At 41.1% G+C, this 23,444-nt stretch overlaps 1 protein-coding gene across 2 annotated transcripts in view; it reads right to left on the reverse strand.

The window, feature by feature from the left end:
• Positions 1 to 224: 224 nt before the first annotated feature.
• FSIP1 (fibrous sheath interacting protein 1) overlaps positions 225 to 23,444 on the reverse strand; it is a 194,422-nt gene continuing 171,202 nt past the window's right edge. For both annotated transcript variants that reach the window (XM_025998444.2, XM_072738234.1), the window contains 2 exons: positions 12,548 to 13,052; positions 225 to 1,990 (listed from right to left, as the gene is read on the reverse strand). In XM_025998444.2, the coding sequence (XP_025854229.1) occupies positions 1,944 to 1,990; positions 12,548 to 13,052 (552 nt within the window). In that variant the 3' untranslated portion in view covers positions 225 to 1,943. The remainder of the gene's footprint in view (positions 1,991 to 12,547; positions 13,053 to 23,444) is intronic.

Consider the following 23,444-nt stretch of genomic DNA (forward strand, 5'->3'; position numbering starts at 1 on the left):
CCCCTCCACACACACTTACACAACGACCCCCACACACACACTTACACACCGACACCCCCCCACACACACACACACTCATATACCAGAAGCACACAAGTTTAGAAAGCTGACCTTCTCGAAAAGGGTGATGGGCCAAAATTGGCTCCTCTCTGTCATCGTTCCAAGTTCCCACCCAGGTCACCTCTCCCCTGACTCAAACCTTATAATGCACATGTCACTCCTAGGAGAGTCTAAAAGCATGACTTTAATTTCTGCCAGTGCCCACACAACAAAATTCTTAGCATCAAGATAAGTTACAGTCACACATGGACATCAACATGAACCACAATTACTTTAATGTAAACTGAAAGGGGAGGCTCAAAAAAGAAATTGCCTGTTGATTCCTCTGAAAATAGTAAAAAATTCACTTTTTAAAGTCAAGGAAATGTGATATAAGCGATCATTAACATCATCCACTATCAGTAGATGAAAACATGTAAGCAAAAAATAATCATCTACATTCCTATCACTCCAAACTTCATTAAAGGCAGAACAATAGCCAGCTCATTTCTTTTTCATCAGAAATAAATTGGACTTCTAGCTCTAGCCACCAATTCATTGGGGAAAAAAAAAAAGTGCTGATATAAAATTTTCTTGTGAATCCAATGACTTACTTGGAACTCGACAAAACTTTTAAAATAGAAATTTTCTTAAATAGCCAATCTTTATTTGCTGCATTCTAAGTTTCAGGGCACTCTGGAAAAAAATATCAGTATCTTCCCTTTGCCCCCTCTTTATGGTATTTATGGCATTTTGATTAATGACCATGTATTTAAGGGTATCGTCCATCTATTACCAGTGTAGCATAAGCATGACCAAAAAGAAGATTTAGAAGACTTCTTTATATGGTTCTTTCATACTAGTTGTATATTAAATTATTAACTAGAAGGTGGTTGTCTCTATGACATCTGTAAGTCTAATGTGGAGGAGCAGCAACAAATTATTTAATATTTTAATAATTATTTATTATTTATCCCCTCCAGCCTTCATGCTATTTAAAATTAGAGGGTTCACCATAGTATTCTCATTGGGAGACAGCAGGAGGTTAGTAACTGCAGTAGATATATGTTTGCTTCCTCCTAAGCACTCCTTGCAACCGCTTATTTTTTACTATTGTCCCTAGTTTCTACATGCTATTCCAGGGAGATTGACCCAACTCCCATCTAGGAAAGTAAGCATGACTCCTTGACTACACCAATCATCATAGTGGCCTCTGGCCACAGAATTTGCGTCAGAGATGTGAATGTGATTAAACTGGTTCAATCAAAGTGAAGCATTGAACCTCTGCTCAAAATTCTGATGTATATATACTCTCTCCAACAGGATGATATATTTGCTGCATTCTGAAAGATGATAACTGATAATAAAAAAAATCAAGTAATTCAAACTCCTGTTTAAGCAAAGTATCATTGCTAATAAGAAAGCAAAGCCTATGCTAACATTGCTTTGTTGAGAAAATTTTTTTTTCCTATGGCAAGTTGTACTTACCAGGCATTAGAGAGGAGGAAAGCTAGAACATCAGAGCCCAAATAAGAATTCAGTGATTAAATCTGGAGTCCCAATGACGTTGTAACACATAAAATCAAATACAAAGCCATAATAGCACTTCAACTAATTTTAACATAGCACACACATACATAAAATGGTGATTTCTGTAATGTATCCCTGATGTTACAAGATTAGCAATAAAACACAATCTTACCAGGAATTTCAATGGAGAAAGCCATTGACCAATTGTACCCCAAGTCTCAAAAATATCAAAGAAATATAATCCAGGAAGAGAATCCAAATATTAAAGTCAGTATTTGACCAGTGGTCTCCATAAATGCAGTCACTGAATATAAGGATTAAAAAAAAATGTAATTTAATTTACCAACTTTCTTAAAAGCACACCCAGCAAGTCTTTAAGATTCTTTCCATTCTTCCATCACATCTTCAGTCTCCTGTTCATCTGCACATTGAAAACAATAACCAAAGTTGTAAAGCAATCAGAAATGTATGCATAATTAAGAAAAATTATTCAACCTACAGAACAGTAAGTCATTTTACACATGAGACAATAGCTGTTCTCATTTAATATTTGTTGGACACTCACCACGGGCTGTATACAAAGTTCACAAGAAAAAAAACAAAAGAGAAGGGACCCGCCTTCATTTAGCTTACAGCCAAGAAAGAACTTGCTAGGTTTTGAGAGCTAAAATAGTTATGGATTTGGAGATGACATCAACCTGTGTTATTGTTGCTTGCTTTGCACTATTTCTGGGAAGCAGGCTGAAACCAAAAGTAAATGTGACATTCAGGGTGGACAAGAATTGATCATTTTCTATTTCTTCAGTGTGAGAAAAAAGAAATGTGACACTAGCAGAAATGAAATGGAAATATTCTCCCAACCTTAGTGAGAAGGTTATCAGCAAAGCCAGAAGTGATAACAGAACGAACAAAAAGAACACAATAAAATTAAAGCCAGACACCAGAAAAACTGACACCCTCATACACCACTGGTGGAAATGTAAAATGGTGCAGCCACTTTGGAAAACAGTCTAGCAGGTCCTCAAAAAGTTACCATAGTTACCAGTAACTCTACTCCTGTGTGTACACCACAGAGAATGAAAACACATCCACACAAAAATCCGTAGGCCAGTTTTCAGAGCAGCATTACACATAACAGCTAAAAAGTAGAAACAACCCAAATGTCCATCCAACTGGTTAGTGGATAAAGAAAACTTGGTACAGCCATACAAGACATTATCATTCAACATAAAAAAAGAATACATAGACCACATCTTCTTTATCCATTCATCTTTCGATGGACACCGAGGCTCCTTCCACAGTTTGGCTATTGTGGACATTGCTGCTAGAAACATCGGGGTGCAGGTGTCCCGACGTTTCATTGCATCTGAATCTTTGGGGTAAATCCCCAACAGTGCAATTGCTGGGTCGTAGGGCAGGTCTATTTTTAACTCTTTGAGGAACCTCCACACAGTTTTCCAGAGTGGCTGCACCAGTTCACATTCCCACCAACAGTGCAAGAGGGTTCCCCTTTCTCCGCATCCTCTCCAACATTTGTGGTTTCCTGCCTTGTGAATTTCCCCATTCTCACTGGTGTGAGGTGGGATCTCATTGTGGTTTTGATTTGTATTTCCCTGATGGCCAGAGATGCGGAGCATTTTCTCATGTGCTTGTTGGCCATGTCTATGCCCTCCTCTGTGAGATTTCTGTTCATGTCTTTTGCCAAACTGTGGAAAGAGCCTCGGTGTCCATCGAAAGATGAATGGATAAAGAAGCTGTGGTCTATGGATACAATGGAATATTACTCAGCCATTAGAAACGACAAATACCCACCATTTGCCTCGATGTGGAGGGACCTGGAGGGCATTATGCTGAGTGAAATAAGTCAATTGGAAAAGGACAAACATTATATGTTCTCATTCATTTGGGGAATATAAAAATCAGTGAAAAGGAATAAAGGGAAAGGAGAGAAAATGAGTGAAAATATCAGTGAGGGTGACAAAACATGAGACACACCTAATTCTGGGAAATGAACAAGGGGTAGTGAAGGGGAAGTAGGCGGGAGGTTGGGGTGACTGGGTGATGGGCACTGAAGGGGGCAGTTGGGATGAGCACCGGGTATTATGCTATATGTTGGCAAATCGAACTCCAATTTAAAAAATTAAAAAATTAAAAATAAATAAAAACTTTAACTTTCAACTTAAAATGAGGTTAAGATTAAAAGAAAAAAAAAGAATACAGATACCTCCTACAACATGGATGAAACTTGAAAACATTTTGCTAAGTGTAAGAAGCCAGATGCAAAAGGCCACATGTTGTTATGATTCCATTTATATGAAATGTCCAAATGAGGCAAATGCAAAGGCATGGAGACAGAAAGTAGATTAGTGGTTGCCTAGCACTGGGGGTGTTAGGGGAATATGGGGAGCGGGTATAACATTTGTTTTGGGGGGTGAGGAAAATGTTGTAAAATTGATAGTGGTGATGGAAGCACAATTCTGTGACTATAAAAACCATTGAATTGTGAAGGACTGTTGAATGGTGGCCAAAAATGTTATGTCCACATTCTAATCCCTGGAACCTATGACAGCTACCTAACTTGGGGAAAGGGTCTTTGCAGATGTAACAGTTAAGGCTCTTGAAATAAGATGATCCTGGATTAATCCAGGTGGGCCATATGTTCAGGAACAAATGTCCTTACCAGAGCAAAGCAGAGGCAGATTAGACACAAACACAGAGAAAAAGGCAATGTGAAAACAGAAGCAGAGATTGGCGTGATGTGGCCACAAAGCAAGAAAGCCAAAGAACGTCAATAGTCTGAGACACTGGAAGAAGCAAGGGGGCATTTTTCCCTAGAGTCTCCAGGCAGAGTATTTCCTTTCTGACCCTGATTTCAGACTTCGGGCCTCCAGAACTTGAAGATACTAAATTTCTGTTGTGATCATTTGTTGTGGCAACCATAGGAAATGAATATAGGTAGATAAAATATGTGTCAATAATGCTATTTTTACAAATCAAGCTAATAATTAAGGACAAATAATTTGGAGTTTCAGAGAGTAAAGTGAGAAATGGAGTGATATTGTCTACACACGGACGAGAAACGTTAAGCAGGGAGGAAGGTGAGATAGATGAGCAGCGGACCTCAATATTCCACACCTGAGATGAGGAATGATAAGACCGTGTCCCAGGCCTTCCCAAGTACTATTTCTTCCATCTGGAGTGTTGCCCTTCTTGCCCAACCAGTAAATGACCAACATCCTCGGAGGCTTGACTCAAATGTCACTTCCCTATCTCCCCAGGGTTCATCATTCCCTCTGTACTATTGCCATAGATTTCGTCCCGAAGCTCTTACTATACTTGTCTCGCCCCTGCTGTGATTATCTGCTTAAATGCCTGCCTTCCTCAACAGACAATGAAACAATTCAGAGTCCTATTCCTTATATCCTAGAACAATGTCCTTAATGAACGAACACTGATGTCCAGAGCCAACCCCTAGAAATAGATTTGATTCATCTGAGATGGAACCAAGGCATTAGTTTTAAATCTCATCAAGTGATTCTTTTTTTAAGATTTTATTTATTTATTCATGTGAGACACAGAGAAAGAGAGAGGGGCAGAGACAAAGGCAGAGAGAGAAGCAGCCTCCCTACAAGGAGCCCAAAGTGGGACTTGATGACCTGAGCCAAAGGCAGATGCTCAACCACTAAGCCACCACCTGGGCACCCCTCATCAAGTGATTCTAACATGTTGCCAAAGGTAAGAAGTATTGCCTAAGGGATGGACTCTGTATAGCTTAAAATGCCAGACAGATCTGAGGCAATGCCAAGTAGAGAGTTCTGAAAATCAAGAGCACACAAAGCATAGATGATCCTATGCCAGGTATGTGCATCTCCAAATAAAATATCGACCATGAAAGAGTAGAGAACTCAAGCTGGGGCATGCTTGCTCTCAGTGACTAAGGGGAAGGTTACCGCAGGACAGGAGGGATGTTTAGAGAGAGAAGATCACCTGGAGAAGGTAGTATCATCATTACAATGGAATTTAAGAAAGACTGAGCAGATAGAAAAGGAGATACTTTCTGACATTATTTTCACCACCACCATATAGATAATCCTGGAGTAAAGGGACTAGCAAACCATCTAGTCCAGAGCTTCTCACTCTTTAACAAGTGTACAAATCACTTGTTGGGGTATCTTGCTAAAACGCAGACTCTGATACAGTAGGTCTGGAGCAGGGCCTAGGACCCTACATTTCCAACAAGATCCCAGTATTGCTGGTCCATAAATCTAGTCTACAGTTATGATCTTTCTCATTTTACCCAATTTGAATGAAGCAATAGAATCATAAGTTCATATTAACTGATAAAAGGATAATGCATTGCAATACCAAAACTCCTCAACATGCTATTGTCCACACTACTAAACAAAATGATAAAGTAGTATTTTTTAAGTAGTGCCATCAGTGGCACATATTTACATGAAAAGTCCACCTCAAATCAAAATGGAAGAAAATTAGCTGAGAGTAACTTGAAAAGATAAGTTCATTGAATATCAACATACTATATACTAAAGTTTTATATCAAGAGGTAATGAACACTGGAAATTTCTCATATAGCAGCTCTGATATTTTGATCAAATAAATTTGGAGAGGGGTTTAGTTACAAGGAGCATCTGAAAAGCAATGAGTCGCCTTGAAAAAGTAATTTAACAAATAACAACTAGGAAGCTTGAAGGCACACACAGTTTGAGGGACACAGAACTCCATTAAAGCAATGACGAGTCAAGTATTTCCCTAAGAGCAAGCCAACATATTTTTTAATGGAAAAAAGAAAGAAAGAAAGAAAAGGTAGCTAATAGTGTTACTATTTTAGAATCTCAGCGCTCCACTACAAACCAGGAAGTCTATATTACAACAAAGAAAACATTCTCAAAACAATCTAGTGCCTTTGAAACTATTCAAGTGGTCCGAGGAAGGACCTATACTAACACACAGCCCTTCAAAACTGCAACGTCCTTCACAAAAGCTAATCCACCTACAACCACCTCAAGTTACAGTCAATGGTGAATCACTGTATTGTACACCTGAACCTAATTTAACAGTGTAAACTATACTGGAATTAAAATTTAAAAATAAATAAGGAAAAAGTTACAAGCAAATAAAGTTTTGGTGCGTAGCATCTCAACTTGAAGTATTTTGAGATTATACAGTGGTCATTGTTGGTACAACTTGTTCCATCTGAGGACCCCAATGGAATAACCTAGTTAGCTTTCTTACATCTATACTGAAATCCGTACTTCTCAAATATGTATAACAAAATCTTGTAGCTTGTATTAATCTGACAGACTGAATGCTCCACACCAGGGATTCTAATTTCAGTAAGTCAGGCTAGGGCCTTAGACACAGGTATAAAGAAAAAACAAGCAGAAAACTCCCCAGATGATCCTGATGCTCTCTCTGGTTAGGAATAACACTCTGTGGTTTGTACCAGTGCTTCTCAAACTTCATAATAAGTGTCATTGGGGGGATTTTATTAAAGTGCAAACTCTGAGTCAGTAGGTTTTCTAACAAGCTGCCGGTGTTTGGGCCACACTCAAAGCAGCAAAGGCTTATAACATGGGATGGAAATCTTATGGCTCCAAAGAGCCAGGCACATGAAGTAGAGAGGAACAGACAGGGGTTGTGTCCTCCCGGAGGTACCTGCCCCTTCCAAAGGGAATGTCTGCTACTCAGCTCTCCTCACTGATGGAAGAACCTGCTGATTTGTCAGAAAAGTCAGAAGTCCAGGCTTTTATGGAAAATTTCCTGATTAACCTTAAATACAGTAGTCACTCTCATCCAAAAGGAATATGTTCCAAGACCCTCAGTGGATGCCTGAGACCATGGAGAATACCAAACCCCATATATACTATGATTTTTCCCATATATGCATACTTTTTAAATTTTCTTTCTTTTTTTTTAAATTTATTTATGATAGTCACACAGAGAGAGAGAGAAAGAGAGAGGCAGAGACATAGGCAGAGGGAGAAGCAGGCTCCATGCACCGGGAGCCCGACGTGGGATTCAATCCCGGGTCTCCAGGATCGCGCCCTGGGCCAAAGGCAGGCGCTAAACCGCTGCGCCACCCAGGGATCCCCCTAAAAAAAATAGAACAATTATAATTTACTGTAATAAAAGTTATGTGAGCCTGGTCTCTCTCAAAATGTCTTGTACTACACTCCCACTTCTCATTGTGATGATGTGAGGGGATAAAACGCTTACATGAGGGGATGAAGGTGAAGGACATAGGCATTGTGACATAGTGTTAGCCTACTGTTAACCTCCTGACAAGTCAAAAGGAGAATCACCTGCTTCTGGAAGGCTGCAGAACACAGGTGGCTGAAACAGCAGATAAGGAGGGACTACTGCCCCCATGTAAGCCAACCACCCCCAGTCACAGACATAATCATTTTTATATCATTTGATCCTTATTGAAGTAATAAAACCATCTTATCTTACCAATAAGGAAACCAAGGTGAGGAGGACAGAGATGAAGTAACTTGCCTCAGATCATTGCTAATAGCAAAGAATTCAAAGCCAGATCTGGCTCAGCCAAAGCCCATGCTCCCAACCACTAGACCAGATAATGCTGGTGAGTGGGCACACCCAACATCCCTCTGCTCCTCTAGGCTCCAGGCTCCTGCTACTTACCCAGACTACTGCAAGCTTTAGGTAATTAATTCGCCCTTTGGCTTTTTTGTTCTTAGTTTCCATTAAAAGTGACCAATCATCCCAGTTTGCCAGAGACCAAGGGTTTCCAAGGACAAGAAACACTCGGTGGTAAAAACCAGGACGCTCCTGAGCCAACCAAGAAAGTTAGCAGCCCTAGTTTTCATTTAGGGTTGTTATTTTTAAAACAAACTTAACTGACTCATTCGATACAGAAATTTTTTAAAGCACTATCTATTATACAGGTCTTATGGGAAATTCCACTTTGCCCCTGAAGAATTAGTATAGTCTGACCCCTTTCTTTACTACAGGACTGACTTAGTGTCCCCTTTTGCCCTATTCTATTATTATTGCTTTTGTTATTCATATTTTCCTCTTTACTCTATGAATGTCTCTTGATAAGTAGTTCAAATGCCAAGTGGGGGAAAAAGAATACCATACATGCGTAGGACACCTTTTTGTTTGGATTCTCTGGAAAGCAATCCAACACAGGATAACTTGATTAAATACTAGACTAACCACAGACCTGAAGGCCTTTCTCCCTAAAAAGCCGGTATACTCAGGGCTATCTCCCAGGTGAAGCAGTGCCAAAGAAAGCTGGTCAGTGAGTTTGAGGGAAGAAATGGCATGCTCAGCTTAGCCCCTTCCTTCATGGGAGTCAGCACACTGCCCCTCCCCACCAAGGCTATTTCATGGCTCCTCCATTCCTCCATGCTATTGGTTCTACATGGATGGGTCTCCACAGGTGAGGCCTGAAGCTTTAAACCTCTGCCAGTGACTGGGTGTATCAGTTCACCTGGAGGACACAGTATTGAGAAGACCACGTAACTGCCTACACAGTTCACAACGCCCTACGTTTCATCAGCAATGAAGCCAACCTACTTGTTCTGCATTCGTCAGAATCCATCTATCTTTACATGGGTTCTGATCTGGGTGGGGAAGAGAAGACAGTATTTACCAATCCCCTATAGCCCCAACAGTGAGTGAGTACAACACTGAATTTACTGGACCTTGGAGTTTTTTTGTTTTTTTTAAGGTTTTATTTGAGAGAGCTTGAGTGCATGAGCAGAGGGAGGGGCAAAGGGAGAGGGAGAAAAAGACTCCCTACTGAGCAGGGTGCCTATGCAGGGCTCCATCCCAGGACCCTGAGATCATGACCTGAGCTGAAGGCAGACGCTTAACCAACTGAGCCCCTAAATTTACTGGACCTTGTATCCAGAAAGTCAAATATCAGTAGTTACCACCAAGCCTAAAGCACAAACTTTAATACAGCTGTGAGGCAGATCCTTCTTTTCCAATGCCACAATTTAGAACGGCCCTCAATATCATTCAGCTGGGTCCTCTTTTTGAAGTTTTATCTGACTCTGCCTTTTAAAAGTATTTTCATACTTGTAACAGACCTCAATTCATCAAGAAAAAGAAAAGTATGTACCAATAATATTTTCTATTGAAAGAGAAAATAACTGGTCTTTCTTAGTTCATTCCTGTCTACAGAAATCTACTCTGAATCACATTCACATGTATCTGCTTCCTAAGAAAGACCTAAATATAATGTAATGGCTGAACACACTGCAACTCCTCATTAAAGTTACATTTGTGAAGGGCTTTTTGCCAAGAAAGCTGGCTTGGCATTCCGTTTTAGTGTTCACTTTCGGAGAAAGCACATAATTACAATTTAGTATTCAGAATAAAATTGATTAGCCAAGGATTTTCATCGTAAACACCGAGGTTAGTAAAATTAGAAACTCCAACCTCAGGTATGCTAACATGCACTCAAAACGAGATTGTAGAACCTGTTCCTTATAGTTTGTTATGCAATAAACAGAAAATCTAGCTCCCATATTCACTCTATGCCATCTTAGTCCACCACACTCACAAGGGCTGTTACACATTAGGGACTCCTGGTGCTTTCAAAGGCATCTTCTATGAAGTGATAGATAAGCTACACAGCTGCTTTCCATCAAGTCACAAGAAGTTCCAGTTCATTCCATCTTGTCATGTTCTACTCAGAGACAGATATACATCAGTGTGACACAAGGTCACATAGAAATAAAGTCATATTTTAGTGAAGTACTATTCTAAACCTCCGTACACACAGACTCCACTGGAATGAGCTCGCATATACAACAAATTGTCACATCCAATGTAAGTCTGCTTAGAGTAGACAAAAAGGAGATGCAGATACCTTCTCTGATAAAAATTCTTCAGCTACAAAGAAAATACACTGCGATTTTAGAGCAGAACAAAGTTTTCACAGTTTATTTTTTAAATGAAGATCCTTAGTCGGGGGAGGCAAAATGCACCCATCTAATCGAATTGCATGTTGTAAAAATGAACTCTGCTGGATACAAACTTCATAGCTTGTAAAATTTCATTTAAAAAAAGAAGAAAAGTTCCAAATCTTTATATAGCATGTGAGCCTTGCATAATTCTTAAGCAATACCACCTGCTTTCATTCACGATGTGAAGAATAAATGTGAACCACATTTTCAGCATATTATTTGAAAACTGGGGTAAATTTTCATTTACTAAACAGGCACTTGGTTTAAGGCAGCACTTTGGGCATCACAGGAGATGTAATAACAAATCAAAAGATAGGATCTTTGTCCTTAAAAAAAAAATTACACAAGTATAAGGAAGAGAAGGGGCGCATGTGCACAACAACTTCAAGACAGGGTATGTGAAATGATCTGATGGGAGACCAATGTTCTAGGACATTCAGAGGAGAAATCAAGCTTTTTAAAAAGGGAAGTGTGGAAGGTTACATTCAGAGAAGATAGGGTTGGGAATCCAACTGCCACTGAAGGGGCACCTGAACATTCTTCAGGAAAAGAGGGTCAGGGCCATCCAGGGGCAGAGGAAAGCACTGGAAATCCTGAGACCAGATTAGCTAACCTGAATAACATATAGAGGCTTAGTTAGAGACCAATTAGGAAGATCGAACTCTTGATTGTGGAGGCCTTGAACGGCCAGGGAAAGAATGTAGATCATATTCAGTAGGCAGTGGAGAGCGTCAGAAGTTTCTGAGGTGCAAAGTGTGGTCACCAAAGCTGTACTTTGGTGGAATTAGTTTAGCCGTAATCAGCAATGGCCGGAGGAGAGGAGAACCCAGCGGTAAGGAGGCCTGGTCCGAGGGCTATCACAGTGTCCAGCTGAGGCAGCAGGAAGAGCAAGGAAGGGATGGGCATGGGAGGCGCTGCAGGAGCACAGCAAACAATACCGAAGGGCGAAGGTGGGAAGCAAAAGAGGGAGAAGATACAACGATGACTCAAATTTTGAGCCCAGGGTGACTGCAGAAACAGAAGAGAGAGGAAAATCTGAGTTAAAAGGAAAGATAAGGAAATCAGTTTGAGGCCATAACCACATGAAGCTAGCTATCTGGCGGGCAGTGAAAAATATGGGACTGAGGAGTTAGTTCAGAATTAATAGATTCTAGACTTAATAAGTAGCATGGAGCTAGTAATAGATCAACATAAATTTAGTAGACAATATAGAAAATAATCAGTAGATCATTCAATAGAGTAATCTACCTTAGAGGAAAAAGTTAAGTCTACTTAAATAGACTTCTAACATAGGTAATTGAATATTTAGGTCAAAAACTGTCCACAGTATGTCAAAAACTGTCCACCTGTCCCATTGTAAAATGCAACACTGTATCCAGACAAAATACCAAGTATATACACACAACTGGGATGAGAAATTTGTATAGAAACTAATAAAATGGAGGGCAGCCCCGGTGGCTCAGCGGTTTAGCGCCGCCTTCAGTCCAGGGTGTGATCTTGGAGACCCGGGATCAGGTCCCACGTCTGGCTCCCTGCATGGAGCCTGCTTCTCCCACTGCTTGTGTCTCTGCCTCTCTCTCTCTATGTCTCTCATGAATAAATAAGTAAAATCTTTTAAAAAAAAACTAATAAAATGCATTTCACATTTTACAAATTCATCCCGTGGAATAAATGTCCATCCCTGAAATATGGAAGTTAAAAGACTAAGCAAATCTATTCAAATTATTTGCATCTGTTTAAACTAATTTGTTTTATTCTGAAACCATAACTGTTTTCTGTATAACCATCAAGAATACGTATTAATTACCATTAGGAATAATGTATCTCATAAAAGTACTAATCTCAATCTTGCTCTCGTACAAACACGGATAAATTGTCATGCTGCATGCTACTGACACCATCTGTGACTTACAAACATACCTCTTATCCTGCTCTACCTTAAACTATAACACATTTATATTGAGAGGCTGAGTAATAATTATACACCAACATATATATTCTCCAAGCCTTACCCATTTCTGGTTTCTCTGGAGGGCTGACTTTCAGATGTTGGTCTTCGGATGAAAGGCTCACATTTTTGCCATACAGTGGATCATCCAAGAAAGAGGGCCTTTTCAGTCTTCCAATGCCAAGGGTCTTCGACATGAAATAGTCTTTTGTGTCACAAATAACCTTGTCCTCAGAAAGTTGGAGGCATTTCAAATTCTCTGCTTCGATGACAAGAGCCCGGGACATGAAATGCCCAGTCAAGGCTTTGGTGAGATAGTAGCCTGCACATGTTTCACATTCCACATTCTCCAGCATATCTGCATCTTTCACCTCTGTGAATTTTGTTTCTAACCCATTTAGGAGCTCAGAAAGGATAGATCTGGAAAGACAGGGGACCTCCGGTGTCATATCCTCAATGTCTTCCTTTTCTCTTTCTGAATAAAGTCTAGTCACAGACTTCTGTTTGAGTATGCATTCATCCAGAAGACACCTTAACTGTTCCTCAGAGAGAAGTGATGCTGAATCTAACTGATGAAACAAACCAAACATTTTCATAGTCAATTGATGGAGTAAACACATATATTGTTGATAAGCTGCCAGTAATACAGTATAAATGCAAGTGCCAGGAAATCCCTTACACAAAATACCCAATTAGCAAAATCATTCATTTTAAAGGGTCCAAAATGTCAGGAGAAATGCACAGAATCCCTAGAGAATCGCTTTAGAATCTACCATGCATACTGAAATTCTGGGGAAAGCCCCTTAGCACTGATGGAAATAAATTACTGCAAATCAATCACTAGTTAACTATACACGTGCAAGTGACATGAAATGGAGATAACAGAAAACCACCCTCAACTTTATAAGTCTTGGGAAATCAAGCAGGGAAGTAGGCAAACAGCCCATTGATAAATAGCTAGAAATTCTGCCATAATCTCCAGTAGGTGTTTCCCTGTTTTCCACCACTCCTCAGTGTGAACCCCATCACCCACCAATTTCTTAAAAATCTGGAAAAATAAATCTCAGGCAAACAAGTCAGCCTACACCTACCCCTGGGGATTTACCTCCCCTATGTCTGTCCACAGCTTTCAGTGGACAATACAACTGAAGACAGAAAAGGAAGGGCAAAGGGGTGGTGCATCCTGAGATGTGTAGTTACTTCAAAACTACAGATCTAGACAGACGCCAGGGGCATTCCAATAACGGTGCATTCTGGGAGGAGGACTTGATGATCACAGACATTCAATCTCTGCTTGTAGAGGCTAACAGGATTGAGCATTTCAACTAAGATCTTAAGGATTCAAAAACATTGTTTTCTTCCAGTGATGTCTCAGGAAATAAATCAAATGAAGGTACAGAGCTATGTTCCACAAGAACTCAACTGAATAGCATGCAACTTGAATTGCATCAATCTCAAAAGGAATGGAATTAAAATATATTGAAAAACACTGAAAATAATTTTTCCTTCTCTAAAGAATCAGCACCATTCCCGATTTATATAGTGGATCATTTAGGAAAACACTAATCCTCCTTTACAGGGGAATGCACTATCTAAGAACAAAAAGTCTCCATAAGAAAACCTAATCATGAATTGCTGCAAAGGCCTTAATTTCTACTTCAGTAAAGTAAAACAATGTGTTGTCCTACTTAGTAGGACCCAGTAAGAATTCACCAAAAATGTTCTGCATGTATAAGGTATCAGGGAGGGAAGGTGTTATTGGAACAAGCATAGTTAATTCCTTATTATTGTGTAATGCTTCTAATGCAGCTAACAAAAAATAGTATGTAAAACAAATTTTTAAAATAGAATTTGTTTTAAAACTATATTTAACTTCCATATATTAAAAACTAGTTTTCATGGTGGCAAGTGCCATTATGAGTTTGAGAATAAAGAGAAATTGGGGATACATTCTTAATAATTATCTAGGATTCAAACTTTAGGTAATTCACCCTGAGGTTAATATACATGTCAAAAAATAGGACTTGAATTAGAGAGTAGCAAATCCTACTTTTAATCACGAGACATTTCAGGCATCCAGATGTGGCACTTTATCCACTATTAGGAGAACTCCCTTCAAAAACCTTGTCAACTAGAAAATGAAGGCAATCCTTGTACAGTAGTATTTAAAACACACTTTCAAAATCTGCTTATATAAAACTGTTACATAAAAGTGCTTATAATGATTAGATAAGCCCCTGAAACTTCGAAAGGATCCATTGAGTGTCATCTTCACAAAACATTCTCACCAAAGGCTTATCATATAAATTTCCAGACACTAGAAAAAATATTACTTCATACTGCAGAAGGAGGATGAAGGAGGTCTGGGGAGAGGTTGGAGAGGAAGAGGATGTGGAAGATTGGTAGATTATCTGGTATATTTGACCACTTCCACAAACAATACTGATAAAATAGATGCTTTGTAGTTCTGATGATCTATTTGGCTAGATACAGAAAATTAAATAAAAGGAAAAACAAAGCAATTACAGACTCTGGGGAAAACAAAAAGCTATACAAAAAGAAAGGAGTGGTAGTGTTTCAGAGAGGTAACAAAGAAAATTAAGCAAAAGAAAATAAGATAATTATTAACTTTAAACAAATAAAAAGTTGTACAAGAAAGAATACCATAGCAGGCATTTGGGTGGCTCAGTCAGTTGAGCATCTGACTCTTGATTTTGGCTCAGGTCATAATCTCAGGGCTGTAGGATCAAGCCTCATATCAAGCTCAAGCACGGGGTGTGGAGCTTACTTGAGATTCTCTCTCTCCTCCCTTTGTCCCAACCCCCACCCCCTCTTAAAAAAAAATAACACCATAGGATTCTACTTTCTTTTGTTGTAAATATATTTAAATGGTCATCATAATATAAATAGTGATGATGGAGGTAACCAAAAATTGTGATTTGACTATTGTGGAGAAATAAGAACAGAGAGAAGGGATGTTCAGAGTTAAAGCTAAATCCATTACAGGAAGCCAACATACAACTAAATAATAATACCACACTATTGTATTATTGTAAATTGATATAAAACAGATCAATTAAGATGGCAAGATATTAAACAATATAGAGGTAAAAAGCGAGAGAAAAGAGCTAAAGGAATTAAAAATGCTTGATTCTGGAGAGCAAAACTAAGGGGTGGGGAAGGATGGGACAAGGAGCTACCATTTTTGTTTAAAACCTTTCAACGCAACTTTTTCTTTATTACTATAGCAAAGGTTAAAATTAAAATATAAAAATAACTTAAATGTATTCAAGTTATTAAATAAAAATTAATTCAAAAATCAAAATCTGAAATAGTAAAATGAAATTTCTAACTGATCATATCTTTGGGCATCAGAAGCAAACTGAGGTTTTATAGAACCTGAAACTTTTAATCTTGCAGCAGGAAGAGAACATTTTTCTGTAAGAAAAAGAATACAGCATTACAAGTAGGAAATAGGTACACAAGTGAGTTTCTTTTTCTTTTTTTTTTTTTTTTTTTTTTTTTTGAGTTTCTTTTTCTTAGAATGTGAGAAAGATCACAATAAATTACTGGAGCCTTGGGAAGTCAAGTCCATCTCTTACATTCTCTCTTTAGGTCATTTACCAGAAATGTTTATATAGAAATGTTTCCTGATTACAACCTAGCTTCCTCTCCTCGCTCAAGGCTCATACAAGTGAGGGGCCTGACGCCTAAGCTTCACTGGCTTCACAGTAAATCTGTTTCAGGGTGCTCCAAAATAAAACATAACACATTTGAGTCTGTGTGTACACGGAAATAAGCTCAACTACAATCACCCTGATCCTCTGGGGGAAGCAGCCTGATGGGAAAGAAAACACAGATGACTAGAACTTGGGCTTTGGTCCAAGCTTGTGTATGTCACCCAAGGGACCCACCTCCTTCAGCGCTGAAAGGAGGAATTGAGGAAGATGGTCTCCAAATTAACCTCTAGCCCTAAAATTGAATTTTGTGAAAAATAAAAGAAAGAATAAACATTCTATTGACATTCAAGCATCCTTGACAGAATTTAGGAGAGCAATACAATAACAAAAAGACAACTTTTTTAAAGATTTTATTTATTTATTCATGAGAGACACAGAGAGAAGCAGAGACATAGGCAGAAGGAGAATCAGGCTCCCTGCGGGGAGTCTGATGTGGGACTGGATCCCAAGACCCCAAGATCACAACCTGAGCCCAAGGCACACGCTCAACCACTGAGCTCAATTTCATGAGCCCCACAGCTGCCCTACAGAAAGAAACTTTTATTTCCTTAACTTCTTCACAATACCAATCCCAAACTCAAAAAATAACCAAAAATTGCCTGGTCTCAAGACATTATAAGTAAAAATGAACCAACTACATTAAACCTCCAAATTAAGTTAATTTAGCCACAGTGTTTTCTGGGTGGCAACACAGATCAGAGCCTTCACCATGAGCCGTCTTTCTCATCTTTTGATTCTCTGCAGAGACTTGCCCATGGTATAAACTCAGGAAGTCACTGGTATGGGAATCGAGTGAATTAAGGTTGCTGGGTGGTTTGCAACTGCAAATACTACATTAACAGAATTTACAAATGCTTCACTAGACCAAACTAGGGTTCTATCCCAAACGCCCCTAATGACCCTTGATAGTTAAAGGACCATAACCCATACCCTTCATCCAAATTGCTTTGAAACTCCTGAGCTAATGAGCTCCGTAACTGAACGACTCACAGCAAGCACAGTCAAGTAACCATCTGTTCAAGTATTCACCTCAAAGTATTCATCTTTCATGCCAGTTCTAATTTTCCAGTATTTCATAAACAAGTTATTATTCATGCTATTCCTGTCTTTCACAAAATTCATCACAGTGCATCTCAGTCTTCATTTTTCCAGACCAGAACCCAATCTATTTACCCTCCTTCTATGAAAGCCCCTCTCTTCTCATCCTGATTTTACTAGCCCTTTTATGCACCTTCTTTCTTGTTTTAGCCAAAGCACACATATTCCATAGCCAGAGAGTAAATATATTGGATTTTCTCGATAGAACAAGAAGATATATATTGGGTTTTCTCGATAGAACAAGAAGATAGAATACTTGTGGTGTTAGTTCTCACGCACCTTGCTGGTCTTGTTGACACACCTGGTGAAGTCTTACAAAACAGTAACAGTTAAGCAATTATTAGGCACCTACTCCGGGCCAGACACCACTCTATGAGTACAACATGTAGCATTTCTTTTCATCTTCACAACAAATCCAGGAGGTAGGTACTATTGTTATTCCTGTTTTATAGATGAAGAAAGTGAAGCACCAAGAAATTCAGTAACCTGTCCATGGTCACACAGCCAACTAAGTGGTAGACCCAGGCTTTGAATCCACGTGGTCCAGGTCCAGAGCCCACGTGCCTCACTATTAGGCTACATAGCCTCTCACTGTAAATGAGTTCTCCCTCTACCACTCTCTTAAGTATCCTTTCCCAAATGACATTCATTTTCCTGCCCATTCCCTCAGACATGAAAATTCTTCCCATAGAATATTTTACCTTACTTTGAATTTATTACCCAGACTAGCATAGTATCTTATACAAACTTACATAGTGACCTCTCTTTCAGCTAGGGAAAAAAAAAATGACAACCCTCAACTCCATTCCCAGAGTGCCCACTATTTACACTTCTCCACCCAGGTAAACACCAACTTGGTGTAGGAGCTAAATCTGATGAGGAGTGCAGCTTGTAATTGTGGGAGATGGATCATAGACTGAATTACCTCACCTTCACCCCTGCCTCTCCTCTGATGCTATATATATGGAGTTTCCCCAGCCATAAAAACTCCAGCTATTTGGGCACTGAGTTTGTTGACAAGGCAATCAAGATTATGTCTCTGGGGCAGATCATTCAAAAGTCCACTATTATAAATAAGCAGAACCAATCCTGCCTACTTTGATGTAAGCTTATGTCTGATATTGGGTTTTTGTGGAGGGTTTTTTTCCCCACAAATGCTGAGTTCCTAAGGACACACCCTCTAAAGCCAATATGATTATCACAAGTGAGAAAAGAGTGAAAAGCCAGAATGTCCTAAATGATTAACAACAAGAATATGGATGTAAATAGCTTTTGATGACATCAAATTCTACTTCAAATTCAAGTAGTAGTAATTTCCTACTTACTACTACTAGTAACTTACTAGTAGTAGTAAGTAGGAAATATTCCACCCTTTCCTTAATTGCCAAGATAAAAGTTTACAACTCTCTGTTGCAGCCACTGCTGGCAACACCTAAGTAGCAGTTTATTTTAATCAAGTTTTTTTTAGCCATGAGGAACAGAAATCCTTATCTAAAAAAAAAAAAAAAAAAAAAAGTCAGGCGATGATCTACTCCTTTAGCTTTCTCTTATCTGGAAAACTCTCTCAGGCAGTAGAGACGATTTGGTCTTGGATCTAAGAAGTCATCTCATGGACACCAGCAAGCAAGAGATGAAGGATGGACAGAGATTTGGGGGTCTGGAGCTGGGAAGCCATGAAAACCTAAGTCATGTGCTCCACCTCTTACTGAGTCCCTGTGGTCTTAACTCCCTGCTGTCTGATGCATCCTTCCCTCGGCAAATGAGCTGTCTCTGCTTACTAATGCTTTCTGCTCCCTTACCACCCCAGATTGCCTATGCATGAATTGACTCTGCTTCTAGCCAACATCACCTTAAAAGTCTAGCACCCACCAATGACCAGCAATGATCTCTACATCTGTGAGCTCATGTTTTCAAGCAAGATGACCTGGTTGGTCATTGACTCAATGAAGGACCATCAGGATTATTTTCAAGTGTTCATCACTGGTCCAGTCACCTATGGTGAGCATCACATGGTATGAACATGGTTGACGGGATATTTTTGGCAGGGCTGTGGGTAAGGGGGGTTTCTCAAAGAAGGCATGAGCAGAGCAGGAACCCCAAAATAAGTCTACCACATGCACAGCATCAGAAAGGGACCTGACACTGAATCAATGTGAGGTCATATGGCCAACTTCATTGATTAGCCATCCAAACTTCACCAATCCCATTTACTCTGAGTACTCACTGAATAATTAATTGAGAAGTAAAAGTAGGTAGCAGTACTTGTTGGAAAATATTCACCTGGGGATAGAATGGTAGGTTGGACTTCTACTTGGAATACAGAGTGGCACTCTCAAGCACTATCTACATAGTCCCAACAGGCTCATGTGGCCTCAAAAGGTTCACATCACTCACTGGGGCCCTTTGAGATTGAGCAAATCTAGAACTCACAGGGGTAAAATGATTGATGTTCCCTTTAATGTCTACATCCATAGCGCTAAATTTTCACAGAAGGAAAGGGCTTATTTGTCCTTCCTTTCCTAGGTCCTTCCCTCCCTATTCTATTCTCTTACCTTCCTCTCTGACACTGAGGCTACCCCAGCCATATACAGGCCAGTCTGGCAGGTACAATGCTTTTAGGAGGCCACAGAAGGGACCACGGGTACAGAGAGCCAGGTAAAATCTGGCATATTTTTACCCAGAACAGTCAGAAGCTGTCTGGCCAGAGGAGAATCTGAACCCTAGTCAAAAGGGAAGCAAAGGTCATTGCCAGAGAAACTATGTAAAACATTAGGAATGAGGAGGGTTGAGGCAAGGCTGTAAACAGGAAAGTGAGTCAGCCCCCAGGTCAGAAGCTGGGAGGCTCTGTGGATAGAATAATACAGAGTGTGAAATAGGTCAAGGCAAGTGGCTCTGAGGTGAGAGCGTGAGTGATGGGGTGGTGTTGGAAGTCTGCTTTTACGTGGGGCCTGGCATATCAAAGTGACCGTGCAGAATAGGACATCGCCCTTGCTCAAGCCACTGATCATCCCCAAACAGCTAGGAGAGGCAGAGCCTGGAAGGTTTTGCCCAATGGGTTTGCCTGATGAAAGGCTGTTGTGCCCCAGAACATTCCGTAATGGTTCTTCTTAGCCCAGGTGCCAGAGCAGGTCTCCCTGGCATCAGGATTCCAGACTTCCAGTTTCCATCTCTGAGGATGAGACGGGTGGAATGTCAGCATGATCCCAGTGCATAAGGAAAGGGTGAGCACAGATGGGAAGAGCTAGACGCAGGAAATGGGATTCTCAATTCCTGCCATTTGTGAGGGGGCCAGGAACTGAGCTTTAGTTGGTGACCTAGTCAGAAGGGTGCAGATGTGCTCAAAGGAAAGCCAGACCAATTTCACTCCTCTGATTTCTAACAGGATGACTTGAAAAGGGGCTCTAATTTTTCTATTTGGTGGAAATGTTCCATCTGAGGGTTGCTGGCACTTGCTGTTTTACAGCGGTAGAGACAGTAAATCCGCTTGGATCAGATTCCCCCTGTTCTGAGCAAGTTGCTGGAATGGCCCTTTTGTCACGTATCTACATCCTTGTCAGAAACAAGGCTGAGGTTCAAGGTCTGCAGCTGGATGGAAGGAGCCAGGTACCCCTGCACCCCATACTCCCAGCTTGGCCAGGAGGCTGCTGAAGACAAACACAGCAAGTTGGTACACAAAGAACTTTTTCTGATCACGTTTTCTGGTGGGCTGGACCACCTGCCCACCCTCCACCCTCTGGGGAGGTATATTCAGTACCTTCCTTATAGTGCAACTAACTCCCCCTCTCAACTATGCAACATTGATGGTTTACTGGATAGTAACAATTATTAAAATCATTTGCATGGTCTTCCCTACTGTCAGTTTGAAAGGCTATTTTTATTATGTAGAGATTAGCTGGGTCAAGGGAGGCCATGATGGGGTCAGAAGTCAAAGAAGGCCATTAGCTATTTAAATGCTTTAACCCAGGCCAGAGTCCAGATCAAGTCTCATCTTGATTTTTTAGGCCACCTGAAAGATGAATCAAGTTCGAAAAATTCAGTATAATCAAAACCTAAAGAACCCCTGTATGCCCACAGGATTGCCCCTCTAGAAATTTAAGTACTTTTCTTGCCATCATCTTAGCTTGCCAATTGAAGACAAGGTGACCTTAGAACTCTGTCTCTGGTATCTTCAACAGGCATTTACTGGGCTGTGGTCACTACAGGACCACCCCCAACAGGGGCTCACTAAGGCCAGGTCAGAGGAAGATATCCAACAGGTGTTAAGGAAGATAAATGATCACCCAGTGCAGAAGGGCATGGAGGAGGCCATCTATTAGAGCTGAAACAAGGTAGAGATATGTCATGACCTAGAAGGTAGTATCTGGCCTCACAAGGCCTATTGACGGGTTGGCTAAGATCTCCAGCCTCTGACAGTGAGCACTTCTGGAGACATGGGCCCTCAGTACATGATCAATGCCACATTCATCAGCTGTTCCAAGGACAGCTCTTCCTCCTGCTGAGAGAAATATCCCTCTGTTGTGGCATTATCTAGATCCTGCACCTCACCCCCAAACAGAGAGAACACTCAGCTGGATCCCACTCCCCCACATAAGAGATTACCCTCTGAGACATGCTCCACTCTAGGAACTGGAAAGGGAAACTGAATATTTCCTTGAGTAGACAAGAAGGCTCCTAGTAGCACAGACAAGCCCAGGAGCCAAGCTGCACTGACATTAAAATGCTCCAGTGTGACCGGATCCAGTTTAACCATCACCCAGATCTGTGCACTTGCCTGCTGCTGGGCCAAGGGGACCTAACACAGCTCGTCCTGCCCCCACAGCTGCAGATCCAGATATCACTGCTGATGTCTATACCTCGGCCCCTGTGTCACTGATAAGCACATCATGCCCCACCCTCCACCCCCCGGCCTGCCATCCATTCTGTTGCTGCTGAGGTGTGGGTTGGTAACCAGGTATGATGTGGTCAGCTGGTCACTCCTGGGCTTGTGCAAACTAGATGTACAAGTTGGCCCTTGAAGCAGACTTTGACCAAGAGGGGAGGGGAGCCAGTGAGTAAGACCCTGTCTCCTCCTCCCTGGGAAGAATGGCTATAAAATGTAGTCACCGTCAGGGATTTTCCCTGAAGATGTCCCATAACATCAGACAAGAAATTATACTTGCTAGCAAACAGTAGCCAGATCAACCCTACTCCTTCCATATTTATTTTCCCTCCTTTGTCTCACCCCTTTCCCCCACTTCTTCTCTGGTGTTGCTCTCACGAGCTAAGTGACAGCAAAGAAGCTTTTGCCTCAGATTTTGCTGTTCCAGACTGAGACAGCCACAATGAGCAACAGCTCCCAAGACCTGGTAGGGCTTCAGACACAGCAGCTGGAGCTGTCCTGGGCCAGGGGGCACAGGGCCAAGAGCTCCACCCCCAGCCTCTGCAAATTGGTCAAAGGCCCACAGGACAATGCTAGCTGGGTAGAGGGACTGCAGAGCTAGGGCAAGCACTGGTAAGGCCGAAGGAGGGAAAGGGCTGCCTCAGGAGCCTTAGGGCTCAGGGCTTCGCAGAACAGCCGGAGCACCCCCCACCTCCCCACCTCCCACCCCCTGCCAAGAGGCAGGATCAACATAGAAAACCCCTTAGAGTCCTAGGGGGAAGGACATTTGCCCAGGGCAGCCAGAGGTAGCAGAGCTGGAGGGAGAATACGAACTGGAGCCACAGAGAGAAAGCCAAGGTCATGGCTTAGGTTTGAATGTTAAGATAAACAGGAAAAAAAAAAAACAAAGACAAAGACAAACACCGGGTATAAAAGACGTGACGGTATGGCGTTCTGTACTAAGGCACATCTATTACCAAAGCAAAGGGAGGCCTGCCTTGGTTCTGGGTGGGTAGAGAACAAGAGCACACCTGGGACCTAAGGGAGTCAGACAGCAGCAGACCCCACCACATCAGCACCCACCAAGGGACCAAAGCGAAGGGCTAGGCCAGGACGTGCCTCCGCAGCATAGAGGCCTCAGCAGCCTTTCTCCCTGTTGTTCCCCCACAGCCATCTGTGTTCTGGCTGGAAAAGTTCCCCATGTTAAGTGTTCTGTAGGCTGAATGCTATCATTTTGGGAGGAAAAAGAGAGAGAGAGAAGCCTC

This window comes from Vulpes vulpes, chromosome 15, assembly GCF_048418805.1.
Source record: "Vulpes vulpes isolate BD-2025 chromosome 15, VulVul3, whole genome shotgun sequence".
NCBI classification, from domain to species: Eukaryota; Metazoa; Chordata; class Mammalia; order Carnivora; family Canidae; genus Vulpes; species Vulpes vulpes.